Genomic DNA, 17,117 nt, shown 5'->3' on the forward strand with positions numbered 1-17,117 from the left:
ATGCCAAACCAGGACTTGATGCAACAGCTTGTAGCTGGGTTATACACTCCCATTTGGACAGATCCTATTGCATCCAAAGTGATTTTGGTTGTTGCTCACTCCCCGAGACCACTATTCAGGTTTCTCATACTGGGTCATCAAGAGAAGCTGGACAGGAAAGAACTACACAATCTATGTAAATTTGGAGAAAAAATCATGGCTGGAATTGTAAACTGTGGTTTGCACAAGGTTTGGCCTTATGCTTAAACCAACACTTTACTTTTTTTCTGTTATATGTGAATGTCTTTCTTTGAAATTGATGCTGTTAACTGTTTCTGATTTTGCGGTTTCCTTCTCTTCTCCCTACCCCACCCCCTGCACAGTTAAGAACTGTGGGCTATGGGATGGATGAAGCTGAGCAGGACCAGTACGAAGCCCACCTCAAAGAGCTCTTTGACAGCTTCGATGTTACCGGCACTGGGTCCCTTGGGCAGGAAGAGCTGACAGAGCTTTGCCACGTGTTGCATCTGGAGGAGGTTGCACCTGGAGCATTGCAGCAGACCCTGTTGCAGGATGGTCTCCCAAGCCGGGTAAGATGGACAGAGCAGTGGATTGTGCTGCAGGGTAGTTGCACATCTGTGCAAATTCTCTGCTCTGAGACAACTGGAAGGGTTGGTCTCTGGGCCAGTAGAGACAACATGCTTGGATCAAAGGGGGAAATTTGGAATAAAAGGTGGACAGAACAGGGGCAAAGACAAGGTTGAAAGAAAAGAAATCAGTTTGCTAAAGATTTCTCTGTGTGTGTGTGTGAATTAGGGTGCCTCCAGGTACGAAAAATGTATCTGGACCTTCTAGGTTTTGTTCCTGTGCAAACTGATTTTATTTTGGAGAGCCACATGATGTCTTCTTCATCCCATAGTATTTCCTTGCAGCTCCCAGCATTAATAAAAACTTTCATTTCCACTCCCCAGGCCAATTTAAACTAAGTCGGTATTCTCTGAAAAATATATACCTGTACTGACCTGTGTGTTTGTACTATGTTGGGAGCAATAAAGATGACCACCGCCAGTAAACACAGCTGTTACTTCCAGGACTTACTATCTTTCTGCAAATATTTGAAAATACTTTGCCAAGACAGAATTCAAAGACTGGTCTGTTAGTCTGGAATATCACTATGCAAAGGGATCTTCTATCACTTTTGAGACTATGCATCTGAGGAAGTAGACCAAGGCCACTTATGCTTAATGCTTAATTTGATGCTATGACATCTTTTGCTCAGTCTCAAAGGTGCTACACAATCCCTTTGCATATTGGCCAATGTCTCTTATGCATAAGGAGAGCAATGAGGATGAGACAGAAGGAACATTTCAGTCAAGGCGTCATGGGAGGCAAGTCTTTAGAAGCTGTTTTTTGTGGGTTTTTCGGGCTATGTGGCCATGTTCTAGAAGATTTTCTTCCTGACGTTTCGCCAGCAGCTGTGGCTGGCATCTTCAGAGAATGCTTGCCTGGAAAAAGTGGGTCGTCATGGGAGGTAAGTCTTTACAAGCTGCCAAATAATGCAGAAGAGAGATGCAGAAAAAACCACGTAAAGAGTGGTGAGTTTTCACTGCTGAATGGATGAATATATTTCCACATTGCAAAATTACTGATGAAGGTTCCCTTTTGAGAATCTGGTACAGTGGGCCCTTGGTATACACTGGGGTTTGGGCCCAGGACACAAATGCAACAGAATTCACTAAATCAGAATGATCCTCATGACTTAACTAGTATAAAATTGCTAAAGTGCTTTAGCACTTTGACTATAACTCTTGAGTAATAACAACAACAACAACAACAATAATAATAATATTATAATGGAGCCAGTGTGGCTCAGTGTTTTGAGTGCTGGACAACTACTCTGGAGACTAGTGTTCAATTCCCAGCTTGGCCATAAAACCCATTGGGTGACCTTGGGCAAGTCATACTCTCTCAGCTTTAGATGAAGGCAATGACAAACCTACTCTAAACAAATCTTGCCAATTAAGCCCCACAATAGGGTTGCCTTAGGGTCACCATAAATCAGAAATGACTTGAAGGCACAACAACAACAGCAACAACAACAACAAAATAGTAATTAATTTAGTATACATTGGTGAAAATCAGTTTCTGAAATGTTGCATGAGATTGGATGTAACAGAAGGTCAGTGGGAAAGGGAAGGAGAGACAGGGAGGGAGGAAAAGAAATGGTAATATTTCAAGGAGACTGGATGCAACTCATGAACAAGCAGGTACAGTCAAAGGGGAAAAAGAGAGAGAATTCTTGATACTTCTCGAGATTTTATCAACATTCACCAGCACCCTGAAATTATGTCTGAGAGCCAGTCATCTGATAGCTGTTTGGCAGAGGAATGGACTGGCTGGGAGAGTGGTGGACTCTCCATCTTTGGAGGTCTTTTAAGAGAGATTGGATGGCTGTATCTCATAAGTGCTTTAATTGTGTCTTCCTCCATGGCAAGGGTGTGGCCTCTTCCATCTCTAAGATTCTGTAATTCTGTGCCACTGGGGTGTAATCTTGCTTGGATCAGACTGTAGCCAGGTAAGTCTTTCTGTTACTCTAGTGGCTAGTTATAGAATTTTGTTGTTGTTATTGCTGCTGCTGTGTACCTTCAAGTCATTCTGACTTATGGCGACCCTAAAGGGGACCTATTATGAGGTTTCCTTGGCAAGTTTCTTCGGAGGGGGCTTGCCATTGCCATCCTCTGAGGCTGAGAGAGTGTGATTTACCCAACTTCACCCAGTGAGTTTACATGGATGAGCTAAGATTCAAATTCTGGAACTTCTTCATTCCCTCCTCCTTCTCTAGCATTGCCCCACTGCCCTCAGAAACCTTTTCTCCTTCTCTTTTCTGGGAATTAGGCTCAAGCTTGCCTGGGCCAGAGATGTTGACTGGAGATCTCTGTGGACATGGTTTTGGGAGGTGAGGCGGTAGGAAAGGAGCTTTACTTTGCAGCTTGAAGTCGAGAAATCCTTTCTTTTCATTCCCCCCCTCCCTCCCTGAAAAGCAGGGAGAGAAAGAGTTCTGAGCCGGCTGCCTCCCAAGAGAGAAAATCCCTGTACCTTGAAGGGCACAAGGACTTGTATGCCATAGAAGAGAAGGAAGGAAGGGGGAAGAAAAAATAATGAACGGTAGAAAATAATGAGCAGTTTGAAACGGGATGTGTAGTCTTTATTGTGCTAATAAGGACACTGGCTCACAGAAACTTTCCTCCTCAAATTGGGTACCCCAGACTTTTCTGCATAGCTTCAAACAGATTCCCATAACCAGAAGTTCAATTATTTGTGACAACTGTGGAAGAAACAAGCCAAACTCCCTGTGTTGATGTTGTTCTGCTACAGTTGGGGACCCTTTCGATCCACAGGGTGTTCTTTGGCTTCTCCTGGTGAGAAAACATCAGTTGCTGCTTCTGGGTTTGATAATGCAGCGGCTGAATAGCTCCAGTGGGGCATCCACATATCTGGTTAAAAGAGATCTCCAGGTGGTCTTCCTTCCCCCTTCCCTTGCCTCCAAAATTATGTGTTCTCAGGTACCACTCACAAATATTCAGAGTCACTGCTTCCATTAGTACTGCCCTATCTGTATGTGTGTCTGTGTGAAAAAGACACACACAGAGGCTTTGCACAATTATAGCAGCTTGATACCACTTTAACAAATAGAGGAAATTTGCAAATGACACCAAATTAGGAGTAGTAGTTAATACTCCACAGGAGAGGATCAAAATTCAAAAATGACTTTAATAGATTAGAAGGCTGGGCCAAAAACTGGGCCAAGTGAATTTCAGCAGGGAGAAATGTAAAGTACAACACTTAGAAATGTAAAGTACAACCGTCTAATTAAAAAGATTGTATGTACAGCACTGTGTAAATTTACAGCGCTTTATAAATAAAGGTTAATAATAATAATACAGTGGAACCTCGCCATACGCGGGGGATCCGTTCTGGATCCCGCTGCGTATGGCGATTTCCGCCTATGCTCGAGCCTCATTGTAAACAATGGGGCTCGTGCACGGCGGCGCAGAGGTGCGCGGGGCGCAACGGGCGCGCGCGCGGCGCATCAACCACACACTCCCATTCAACTGAATGGGGCGCGCCGCCCCTTCCGCCCCGTGCGCGCCCAGCAGCTTGAGCGCGTACACTCAAAGCCGCTTATAAAAAGGCCGCGTATGCAGAGGCCCCACTGTAATTAGGCAGAAAAAATTAAATACATAAATATGGCTTAACAAGACTACGTGTGAAAGGGATCTGGGAGTCCTTGGAGACCACAAGTTGAATATGAGTCATCAGTCTGATATGACAGCTAAAAAGGCCAATGCGAATCTAAGCTGCATCAATAGAAGTACAGTGCTCCCTCAGGTTACGAAATTAATTCGTTCCGCCGCGGCGTTCGTAACCCGATGCATTTCGCAAGCCGAAAAGGGCTTTCCGTTAGCGCTGGCAAGCCGCGCGTTTGAATTTCGCGCCGAAAAAAAATTCGTAACCCGAAAAAACCTTCGTATCCCAGAACAGTTTTTTCCAATGGAACTTTTTCGTATCCCGGAAATTTCGTAACGCGATCAATTCGTATCCCGGGGTACCACTGTATAGTGTCTAGATCAAGGGAAGTAATATGTCGGCTAGACAAAGCAACTGTTAGGTGGGATTTGCAATTGGTTGACCAGCCTAACCCAAAGGGTGTTCAACAGTGGCTCCTCTTCATTTTGGAGAGAAGTGACCAGTGGGGTGCCACAGGGTTCTGTCCTGGGCCCATTGCTTTTCAACATCTTTATGAACAACTTGGATGAAATAATAGAGGCCATGCTTATCAAATTGGCAGATGGCACCACATTAGGAGAAGTAGATACTATCCCAGAAGAAAGGATCAAGATTCAAAATAATAGATTAGAAAGCTGGGCCAAAACTAACAAAATGAATTTCAATAGTACAGAGAAATGTAAGCTACTGCACTTAGGCAGAAAAAATGAAATGTACATATATAGGATGTGGGACGCCTGGCTTAATGAGACTTTGTGTGAAAGGGATCTAGGAGTCCTAGTAGACCACAAGTTGAACATGAGTCAACAATGTGATGTGGCAGCTAAACTGTCATGGCTCCGTCCTATGGAATCTAGAGATTTGTAGTTTGTTGTGGCACTATAGCTCTCTGAGAGCGAAGGCAAAATATCTCAACAGTACAGACTGCAGAAATCCATACTGTTTAGCCACAGAAGTTAAAGTGCTGTCAAACTGCATTAATTCTGCAGTGTAGATCCGACCTAAGAAATCTTTGACCTGTTCCTCACAGGCCAAAAGTATGTGCACGGCACATACTAGAGTTAGAAAGGGGCGTCCTTTCTGGACGCCCCCAACCCTAGTACATGCCGAGCATGTACAAAATGGCGGCGCCCATTTTACATGGGCGCCGCCATCTTGATGTAGCGGACGCTTAGCGTCCGCATGTCGCAGCACAGTAATGACACCGCAAGTGCACCATTGTCGCCTTGCAGCATCATTACCACACCACAAAAAGAAGCCATTTTTGCGGGTTCTTTTTCCTGTGCAGAGGAGTTGCGCGGTTTGGCCGCTAAGGCTCCTCCGCGCAGCAAATGAGGGCGCTTTACAGACCACCCTTTTGGGCAGTCTGGAAAGTGCCTTTCTTTCTTAGCCCTGAGTTCAAATGGATAGAATGGTTCAGTTTTGGAGGCATGTCACTTTTGAGTCCAATCTTCTGTTTTTTGAATTGCTTTTTGGTCATTACTCTTACAGTTTACTTCATATGTTTCTTTCCTTGCTTCCTCTTTTCACTTAGACTAAACTGTTAATAGCTCCTTTGTCATTTATTGAAGGTTGAATTGCTAGGCCTTGTAGCCTTTTATTTTTGTCTGTGCGCCAGTAAACTACATTTAGCCCCTTTCGGATGTCTCTCCTTCAATTAAATAAATAAATACAGTACATACATAAATCCAAAGAAAACAGAATTTTCCAAATTGCATCCAAGAGAACTGCAGACTGGCAAAATTAGTTTTATAGAGCTGTCATGTCCTAGGCTAAGGTACATCCATCACACCTTTTGTAATGCATGTGATCCTGAAGAAAGCAGACATGTTAGAACAGGGAACACTGAGCATCCCTTTGTCTACTTAACAGCATGGCATCATATGTGAAGTCTCATTACAGTCCCATACACACTGTAGAAATAATCCAGTTTGACACCGCCTTAACTGCGCTGGTTCGGTGCTAGGGAATCCTGGGAATTGTAGTTTATTGTAGCACCATAGCTTTCTGACAGAGAAGGCTAAATGTCTCACAGAACTACTGTTCCCAGAATTGCCTAGCATTGAGCCAGGGCAGTTAAAGCAGATTATTTCTGCAGCGTGGATTGGACCAAAGTTTTCTGGGGTTTACTGGTGTATAAATAAGTGTAGTGTTGTAACTCAAACCAGATGATAGGTCATGCTGCCTTTAAAAGCTGCCCTTGAATCAATATTTTCCTACTGTATAAGCTCAACAGCGTATTCTACCTTATCAATTTTTAAAAAGTCACAGGGCTTTTAAAGTAGAGGCAGATTTTAACTCTCTGTAGACTCTGAAACACCCGCTGAAGTGACATCAAAAGCATTTCGAAAGGAACATTAAAAATGTAACTCAAGTGGAAGAATTTCCGGCATCTTCAGACTGTCTGCATTCTCCTTACTACAGCACCTGAAATTCTGATCAACATTGGCCAGCAGCTGACCATCCTTCTGGGCCAGACTGCAGACACAGATAATTGCATACACTTTGACTATATTACATACCATTGTATGAGCAGTAGAGGATGCCCTGTCATTTAGAAGACTGTCTAGCTCATGAACTATTCTACAGTAATTAAAAGACATAACCGTGTTAGTCTGGAAAATCAGTATATTAAGGGATCTTTGAGACTTATAGAATCATAGAGTTGGAAGAGACCACACAGGCCACCCAGTCTAACCCCTACCATGCAGGAACTCACAATCAAAGCACCCCCCAACAGATGGCCATCCAGCCTCTATTTAAAGACTGCCAAAGAAGAGATTCCACCACTCTCCAAGGGAATGTGGAACAAACTCCCTCGGAGTGTAGTGGAGTCTCCTTCCTTGGAGATCTTTAAGCAGAGGCTAGATGGCCATCTGTCAGGGATGCTTTGATTTGGATTTCCTGCATGGCAGAATGGGGTTGAACTGGATCAGGGCCCTTGTGGTCTCTTCCAACTCTCTGATTCTATGTCTTCCACTGTCAAACAGCTCTTACTGTCAGGAAGTTCCTCCTAATGTTGAGGTGGAATCTGTTTTCCTGTAGCTTGCACCCATTGTTTCGGGTCCTGTTCTCTGGAGTAGCATAAAACAAGCTAGCTCCCTCCTCAATATGACATCTCTGCAAATACTTATTCAGGGCTATCATATCTCCTAACATTTTCTTCTCCAGGATAAACATACTTAGCTGCCTAAGTGGTTCCTCATAGGACATGGTTTCCAGACCCTTCACCATTTTGGTCACCCTCCTCTGGACATGCTCCAGCCGCTCCACATCCTTTTTGAATTGTGGTGTCCAGAACTGGACACAATATGTTGCGTCAGCACACAGACTAACTGAAAGGAAGAGAGAAGTTGGTAACATGAGCAACAACAACATCATCTTAACACATCAGTTAAAATTCAAACACATATCAATTTAAAAGGACAAATAAAATGTATAGTCTCAGATGTACAATCCACATTTAAAATTCATCATTTAAAATTCACAATTTAAAATCATCTGCATAAGCCTACGTGAATAGACTGGTCTTCAATGCTGTTTAAAATTTGCACAGTATATTCAGCTGTCGAATCTCTTCTGGCAGGTCATTCCACAGTCTAGGGGTGGTTGAAGAAAAGGTCCTCTGGCTGACAGTTGCCAACCTGGTCCTGGCTGACTGGAGTAAATGCTCACCAGAGGACCTGATTCTACAGGGCAGGCTATATGGGAGGAGGTAATCTAGTAGGTAATCTAGACCCAAACCATGTAGGGCTTTAAAGGTAATAACCAACACATTGTACCTTGCCTGGAAACTAATTGGCAGCCAGTGGCATGATTTTACTATTGGTGTAATATGATCAGGAACAGTGGTGTCACCTCTCCCTTTGATTTCACCTGGTGTAGTCCGCACTCCCCTAGTGACACCACCATCAGAAATCAGATCTGAGCAGTGATGATGATTAAAAAATGTGGAAGGAAGGGGGAGAACAAAAATCTGACAGCACCTTTAAAGCTAACTGGTTTTATTTTTGCATGAGCTTTTGTGGATATAAACCCACTTCTTCCAATGCAATACCAACTAGTGTTAAGGCCTCAGGCATACAGTCTATAGAATGTAATAGGATTCAGAAAGATGCAATCATGTCCCCTGCCCTAAATTTTCAAAGGGCTGGATGAAGTGAGACAAATCTTCCAGATCTTTACAGTGCTCAGTTAGTGTTGATATGTGAAAGCAATACATCTGCTTACCAAAAGTCAGTTTCATAGGGTTTAATACTCTCTCTGAGATTATTGATGACGATGATGATATTCTGCTCCCCCCCATTGAAAGTTTAGGAAATATGCAAAATTAAAACCATATTAGGAAAAAAAAAGCCACAGTAAGAGCAGTTAGGCAGTGGAACCAATTGCCTAGAGAAGTGGTGTGGTCGCTTTCTCTGGATGTCTTCAGAAAGAGGCTGGACAGCTACCTTCTCTTGCTGGATTTCCTCCATGGAGTGGAGAGGGGCTGGATTTGGAGCCCTTTCCTAATTCTAGAAGTTGGGTCCCATTTCAGGAAAAAGATGGCTTATTAAATAAATAAATAAATAAATAATTGATTGTTTGATTGGGGTTGAATACATAAAAGCATAGACATGCAAAAGAACACATATATTGTGTCAGGCAACCCTTGTCTTGAATTGTACAAGTGAACCAAGACAGCAAAGTGCACCCGGTGATGTAGACTCGAGTCAATTGAGTCAGACCTAAGTAAAACTCAAGTCACTTCAATGACTTGTCTTGGATTTGACTTGGCCAAAATGACCCACTGACTCAACTTGACTTGAGCCTTGTATCTTTTTAGTGACTGACCTGCTGGTGCCATTCACTTCAAGGAGCAGGCAAGACTTGCTCCCAGAGCACAGGGTGCGTTTCTCGGAAGGGAACAACAAATGTGTTAGGCAGTGGGCTTGAGGCAGAAGGGTCCTTCTAAAGCTTTTGAAAAGCCTTAGATGGCTCCTCTGTTGTGGTCTGCCAAGCAGACCTCAACCTCACCTCAAACCCATTTATTTCTGTTAAACGTTGCCTCACACACTTGAGACTTTTTTTTAAAGAAAAAAAATTATTGGTTAAAATTACATCACATCACTTTCATCACATAAAACAAACAAAGCAAGTCTTTGATTGGTCCATTGATGTTAAGAAGACAAAAAAGTAAACTACATCTGTTGTTCAGTTTTTTTCTTATCTTCATAATCTGGGCATCTCATGCGCGTTTACTTGTGTCTTCTTTCATCATCCTTCTTCATCTTGTTCTTATCCCTTCTCATATCTTCTCCTTACATACTCCAACCTACTTAAATCCTTCTTCTCCTTAACCTCTTCTACTTCACCTCTTCTTGAGACTTGACTTGAAAAAAATATTTTGCAAGGATTTGAGATTTGACTGGAAACTGGAAGGTAGAGACTTGAGATTTAGGCTGATAGACTTGACTACATCACTGGGTGCATCCAAATGGACACGTGCATTCATGTGCAATGCTCCATGCACATCTGTGTAAAGTGCATAACACACACCCTTGCACCCATGGCATCACATTTATAACTCCACTTCTAAAACTCTGAACAGAATGTGGATGTTTCACATCAGACCAAAATATCAAACTGTTTCTTTAGAAGATCTTAACACCTGTGTTAAGCTGCTTTGGGGCTGAAAGAGGCTGACACCAAATAAGATTCCAGCCAATGCAAGTTATTGTTAAAATATGTTTGTAGATATAAGACTATTTTAAAATTACCCCTCAAAAAGGTAAAAAAATCAATAGAACAGCACACTGTCAAAAGTCCTGGCAAATGTGTTGGAACAGAACATTTTTTGCCTACACCGAAAGACAAAAATGGCAAAGGGAATATATCTTGCAAGCATCACTCCATTTGGAGCTGGCCTTGGAGCATAGCTTTCCAAACAGGTTGTGATTCCAGTGTCTGACCAACATCTGGCCTGCTTCTGCCCTGGCTAGCATTCCAGTCATGGGTTCTGTGTCCAAGTGATCTGTGCCAAAGACCAGTGTAGAATCCTGAAGGCATCAGTGGATCCCAGTAATCATGATTCTCCACTGGAAGAGGAATATTTTCAAAGGGTGACTTGAGGATATTTTCAAGTCCTCTCGCTCAGTTGAATTGTTGCATCCACTGTTTCTGACCTCTCTTGCAGTATTTTGATTTAAATCCCCCCCCCCCCCCCCCCCCGCATCTCATACAACTCACTGCTCTTAATCTTTCTTTTGAGCTCCAGTCACGGTAAAATTGCTTAGTGTGATACAAAACCTGGCCATCTGTTCTGGCTGCAGCTGCAGCTTCTAAACTGGAGTTAAAACCCCAAAGGAGAAACATTTCACTTTCTTCTCCTCCCACTCCCAAAACAAAACAAAAAACCCTTCCTCATCCTCATCTCTTTCTTTTCAGAAACTCTGTTTTCAAACTTAATCCACTGATATAAATGCACAGTGACATGCAAGCAGGGAGTGCACAACGGTGCAGAAGTGGAGGGATGGGATGCAGTCTAAAACTTCTGTATGAGTTTTGTTTTTTATAGCAGCCTTGCTTTAAAACAAAGGCTAGAATCCTGTTAGTTAGTCTCAACTAGAGTAGACCTGTTGAATCACTTGTAGAATGGTGAGTCGACACATAAGTAAATCCAGTTATTTCATAAGGATTGTGGAGTGCAGTCAATGTGTAAATTGCATGCAGAGATGTATGCTACCAACCCGTGTTGGATCTGGGACACAACATTTTAAAGAATAACTCAGCCCTCTGTATCCACTGATTCTGGATCTATGGGTTCAACAATCCATGGCTGGGGCGGGGAGGCAAACCATTGTATCTAAGGATGCAATTTTACTACACCATTGTATATAATGGGACTTGAGCATCAATGGATTTTGGCATCCATGGAGATTCCTGGAACCAAACCCTAGAGGATACTAAGGGGCCACTGTAAGTTATCTCCTACCATCCCTAATAGCACTGTTATTTTCACTTAGCAGGTGGATTTAAGTTGCTCAGCAATGCGTTGAAAGGTTGCTGCCAGTCAGAATAGACAGGAATGGGGTTTATAGACCAGAGGTCTGGCTCATAGTATCATAGAATCATAGAGTTGGAAGAGACCACAAGGGCCATACAGCCCAACCCCTGCCATATGAGCCTGCTCCATGGGAATGTCTGTTCACAAGAAAGAGAGATTCCCAGGGAGATGGAAAGCAATAGTGGGTGGTGGTTTCCATGTCAGTGGGGCAGTGAATCTGCTCTGGGTTTCAATCTGAACTATATCTACAGTGCTAGAATCATAGAATCATAGAGCTGAAAGAGACCTTGGGAGCCATCCAGTCCAATCCCCTGCTATACAGGAATTCACAATCGAAGCAACCCCTATGACAGATGCCTATCCAGCCTCTGTTTAAAAACCCCCAAAGAAGGAGACTCCACCACACTCTAAGAAAGTGTGTTCCATTGTCGAACAGCTCTCACTGTCAGGAAGTTGAGGTGGAATCTCTTTTCCTCCAGTGTAGTTGAAGCAGAATATCTTTTCCTTCAGTTTGAATCCATTGCTATGGGTTCTACTCTCTGGAGCTGCAGAAAACAAGTTTGCTCCATCCTCAATATGATACACCTTAAATATTTTAATGAGGCTGTCATATCACTTCTTAACCATCTCTACTCCAGGATAAACATACCCAGCTCCCTTAGTCTCTCCTCATAAGGCATGGTTTCCAGAACCTTCACTCTTTTAGTCACTCTAGACCTGCTTCAATTTGTCAACATCCTTTTTAAATTGTGGTGCCCATAACTGGACACAGTATTCTAGGTGAGGCCTGACCAAAGCAGAATAGAGTAGCACTATTACTTCTCTAGATTCTAGACACTATACTTCTATTGCTGAACCTGTTTGGAAACAAAACAGCACCCAAGATAGCTCCTTTAGAGTTCGGATAAAATCCTGGAGTAAATCCACAGCCCTCTTGACATGGAAGCCCCCAGCACCATTGGCTGAAAAGAGAGTCCTGGTGCAATAAACTCACTCAGGAATGTTCATTTTAGCGCTGTTTAAATGGTGTGTGTATATCACTTAATCTTCTTCTTCTGAGTGTGTGAACTGACTTCATTAAATGGATTTTATGTACTTTGAGGCAATGTAATTTTAATATCTGGTTTTATATGCCTTCAACTAGACTTCAGTTCAAGGCAACCCTATCCTAGGCCTTTCTTGGCAACATTTATTCAGAGAGTTTCCATTGGTTTCCTCTAAGGCTGAGAGAGTGTAACTTGCCCAAGGTTATCCACTGGATTTCCATGGCTGAGTGGGGATTTGATCCCACATCACTCCGAATCCTATTCCAACACTCAAACCATTGTGCTACACTGGCCCTCTACAGTTATTATCTTTTGGGCGGTGCTGTCTTATTCACACTTGCTAGCTAACATGTGGTGTATATGCATGTGTGAACCGAAAGTATTGTGTTAGTTGGATGCATGGCAGGGTAGTTTTGTTGTTATTCAAAAATAAACTTGACTTCAAGCTTCCTTGGTCATCCTTTGTGCCCTTGCTGGCTCTATCTTGGTTCACTGATATGGTCTCTGTTTCAGAAGAAGAATACCTATTTAAAGGAAAGGGACCTCTTCAAATTAGACCATACAACTAATTTGTGTCTGTGAATGCTGATGGTAATGATACATTGATGGCAATAGTATCTGCCCATCTGACACTCTCCATCTAATGAGAGGCAATCTGTGTTAAGTGCTTTCTGTGAACACCTGAATTCATGTTGTGATCACAGGGTATGCATTGCCTTGCGTTTTAAAATCCTGTCTCTGGCATTTTATTAGCTATGACAGTTGGCTTTACTGTTGATTGGATTCTTGAAATGCTGTCAGTGCCTTAAGCATTTTTCTTGATTAAGTGGCACATAAATTCTCAAACAGCTAAACCACATCATGAACCAAGGGTACCTGATTTTGTCTGTCAAATGTTGGTGGGTGGTTGCATCTTCTGATATATTTCCTATTGCAAATGTGCTGGGGATGGGTGGCGGGGCGGCCAAGTCCCGCACCTTCCCCCATGATAATTGCACAGTGGCCTGTTTAATCTAACTCTGCCTCCTCTTCCAGCCAGACTCATTTACTTTAAATGTCAAGGTTTTTTTTAATCAGGGAATGTCTTTCCTCACTGCAAATGGCCTTTAAAAAAAATTGAAGAGTGCTAGCATTTTGAAATATTTGTAGGATGAATGGCAGCAATTAATGTGCAAATGAGGCTGTCGGTACAAAGTCCCCCCCCCCCCAGATTCCCAGAGCTGCTTTTAATTACTCCTTGTGATACAGACATTGAGGTCTCTCTTGCTAGATTGTACCTGCTTGATATGTTCCATCCAGAAGAGATTGAAAGATTAGGGGGATGAATGTATTCCTGAGTAACATTCATTGACTGTGTGATTCTGTGAAAGTGAGCAAAGGTTTGGAAAAACAACCTGAAAAGGAAAACCCAATGTATAGAAATATTTGGTTTGAACATCAACTATTTTAGGCTTGGAAAAGACAATTCAGGGTTCTTCCTGTTTTGTCTTAAGTAGTGAGAGTTGTTGCAATACAGTCGTCCCTCTACATTTGCAGCTTTGACTTTTGCAGTTTTGATTATCCACAAATTTGATTAATATGTTCTCTCTAGGAATCTCTAGGTCTTCCAGCCTGACTCTGTGGCCAACATCCACCAGACATCACACTGTAGGACCTAGAGATTCCTAGAGAGAACACTCTTCTAGGCATGTAGGTCCTCCAGCACAATTCTGTGGTCAACGTCTAGCAGATGTTGGCCATGGAGTTGCACTGGAGGACCTAGAGATTCCTAGAGAGGTGTTCTCTCAAATTAAAAAAAAACAGTATTTTTTTATTTGCACTTTTTCAACTTTCCTGAAGATCCTTCACCCTTAATCCCAGTGAATGTGAAGGACCCACTACATTTTGTTGTCCTTGTTAACTGCCTTCAAGTTGACTTCCATCAATGAGAGATCTCCAAGTCATCCTATCCTCAACCAACCTGCTCAAGTCTTGCGGATTCATGGCGGTGATTTCTCTGATTGAATATCCATCTGGAATGTAGTCGTCCTCTTTTCCGATTGCCCTCCACTTTATTGAACATTATAGTATTTTCTAGTGAATCCTTTTTTCCCCATGACATGGCCAAAATACAACAACCTCAGTTTACAGTAGTCATCTTTGCTGCAAGGGAGCGTTCAGGTCTGATTTGCTCTAGGACCCATTTATTGGTCTTTTTAACAGTTCATGATATTAAGAACTCTTCTCCAACACCAAATCTCAAGTGAGCTGGTTTGCTTCCTATAAGCTTTCTTTACTGTCCAGCTTTCACAACCATACATAGATATGGGAAATATGATGACATGGACAATCCTTAATTTTATCATTTAATATCTTTACACTTAATGATCTTGTCCAATTCCTTTATAGCTACCTTTCCAGGTCCTAGTTTCCTTCTGCATTTTTTGCACTATGTTGTTGTTGTGTGCTGCCTCCAAGTCATTTTTGACTTATGGCTACCTTAAGGCAAAGTTATCATGAGGTTTTCTTGGCAAGTCTCTTCAGGGAGGGTTTGCCATTGCCATCCTCTGAGGCCGAGAGTGTGTGACTTGGCTAAGGTCACCCAGTGAGCAGGGGAATCGATCCCTGGTCTCCAGAGCCATAGTCCAATGCTCAAACCACTATACTACTATCGTTCCTTGCATTTTGCTGGGTTTTCCATTTGCTGTCCTCTCCACGTCCACTTGTTCAATTCTTTTGGTTGACTGTTTGTACAAGTTTCTTGGATCTGCTCTTGAGTTCTTCCAAAGGATTTTATTTTATTTTTTTTAAATGCTGTGGTCTTCTGAGTTGATCCTATGGTTTGTAGGACAAATGTTCTCCCTATTTTTTTAAAAAAAACACCTTAAAATTACAGTGTTATAGTGCAAAGGTGCCATTTCAGTAATGCACAACACTATAACTTGATTAATGAAAAAAAGAAAGAAGAGGGGGAAAGAAGGATAATTTTGTATTCTGATATGTCTCAGAATTAAAAAGAGACCCATTTGAGTGTGGAAATATAATGTCACAGCTGGTGCCACAGATTGCTGAAAATAGTCCCAGGCAGCAGAGATGTTGGTTGGATAGTCTTTTAAAAAATCCTGAGAACTGCAGTTGCACCCTCCAACAGTCTCTAGACACATTTCATGTCTGAAGGACTACTAAGAAAGGAATAACAAAAGAACCTTTAGCACCTTTAAGACTAAAAGGCTAAATAAAATTGTTAGTGCTGACAAGAGTAGACCTATTGAGTAAATGAAACTTACACAGATCTTGAATTATCAGGTTTCCATGGCTTCAATGGGTCCAGACCAATTTGAGCTAACAGTTGGACTTAGTTTTAAAGAACAGATTACAGCACAGGCATTCATAGACTTGAATCCACTTCATCGAATTTTGTTTGTTCGCTTATTAAAGTAATATATCCCACCATCTAGCCAAGGAACTGTGGGTGCTACACAGAGAAAACATAAATTTAAACCATTTAAAATGTGAAGCAGTAAAATATGATTTATAGTCTTGCGACATATTAAAGCCTCCTAACAAGTTAAAACAAATTAAAACAAGTTAGATTACAGTAAGTTAAAACGGATGGTTTGCGGTCTAAAAACATACTAAACTCTCCTAACAAATTAAAACAAGTTAAAACTGCTAAAAGCATGTATATGTACAAGCTAAATAAAAACCACAAGATTCCCATAGGCTTTAACAAAAGTACTATCTTCAGCTGGTAGCTATATACTCATATGGATGTCAAGGGGATGAGAGAAGTGGAAATGAGTGGATTTCCACTTCTTATGAATAAACCAGTGCCATCCCTGGTGTCCATTTCTAGAGAGGCAGCCATTTTAAATCCATTGCATGCAGGAGGGGTTTTTTAATGGCTGGTGTTGTATTTCCAGTGTGGTATAGTGGTTTCAGCATAGGGCTAGGACTCTGGAGATCAGGGTTCGATTCCCTGCTTGGCTGTGGGAACCTTTTGGATTACCTTGGAGAGTCACATCCAATCTAAAACCATGATAGGTCCATTTTAGGATTGCCATAAGTTGGAAATGTATTGCCATACGTTGAAGACCAACAACAGCAACAACAACATACTGGTTTTGACTCAAGGAGACCAAGGTTTGACCAGAATTCTGGGAGACCAGCACTGGAAACCCAATGAGTGATATCCTCTCAGCCTCAGAGGAAGGAAATGGCAAACTGCTTCTAACTAAAATCTGGAGAGGCAGTGTGGTGTAGTGGTTGTAGTTTTGGAGACAGAACATCAGAGGACCAGGGCTCGAATCCCTGCTCAGTCGCAGAAAGCCACTGGATACCTTTGGGCAAGTCACTCTATCTCAGCCTTAGAGGAAGGCAATGGTGAACCTCCTCTCAAGAATGTCTCACAGAGAGACATTCACTATAGGGTCACCATACGTTGGAAGTGACTTGAAGGCAGACAACATGCAAAAATATTGTCTTCTTCCCCTGCCTCTTCTTAAATGGTTGTAATTCAGTGCTTGGTTTTAATATAATAATTTGTTTTAATTGTTCTTCAGTGGTAGATCTCTTTGGTTTTCTGCTAAATTTTTGCTTTATTGTAAGCTGCCTCAGCTCCTAATGGGGCAAATGTTAAGCGATAAATAAAATAAGATATTAGCAGGTTAATTAAGCCCCAGGCAGGAGCAGACAACCACAGTGAGCCCAGGGGACAATTTTCTGGTTCTGAGACATTCTGGGACCCACATGGATTGCCAAAAAATGCCCTCCAAAACAGC

General features: G+C 42.2%; 1 protein-coding gene across 7 annotated transcripts in view; it reads left to right on the plus strand.

The window, feature by feature from the left end:
- Window positions 1–351: 351 nt before the first annotated feature.
- The window catches only part of NIN (ninein), a 144,722-nt gene continuing 127,956 nt past the window's right edge, over window positions 352–17,117 (plus strand). For all 7 annotated transcript variants that reach the window (XM_042473525.1, XM_042473545.1, XM_042473534.1 and 4 more), the window contains exon 1: window positions 352–569. In XM_042473525.1, coding sequence (XP_042329459.1) covers window positions 384–569 — 186 coding nt within the window. In that variant the 5' untranslated portion in view covers window positions 352–383. The remainder of the gene's footprint in view (window positions 570–17,117) is intronic.

The sequence above is a fragment of the Sceloporus undulatus genome, chromosome 1 (assembly GCF_019175285.1).
Source record: "Sceloporus undulatus isolate JIND9_A2432 ecotype Alabama chromosome 1, SceUnd_v1.1, whole genome shotgun sequence".
Classification (NCBI taxonomy): domain Eukaryota; kingdom Metazoa; phylum Chordata; class Lepidosauria; order Squamata; family Phrynosomatidae; genus Sceloporus; species Sceloporus undulatus.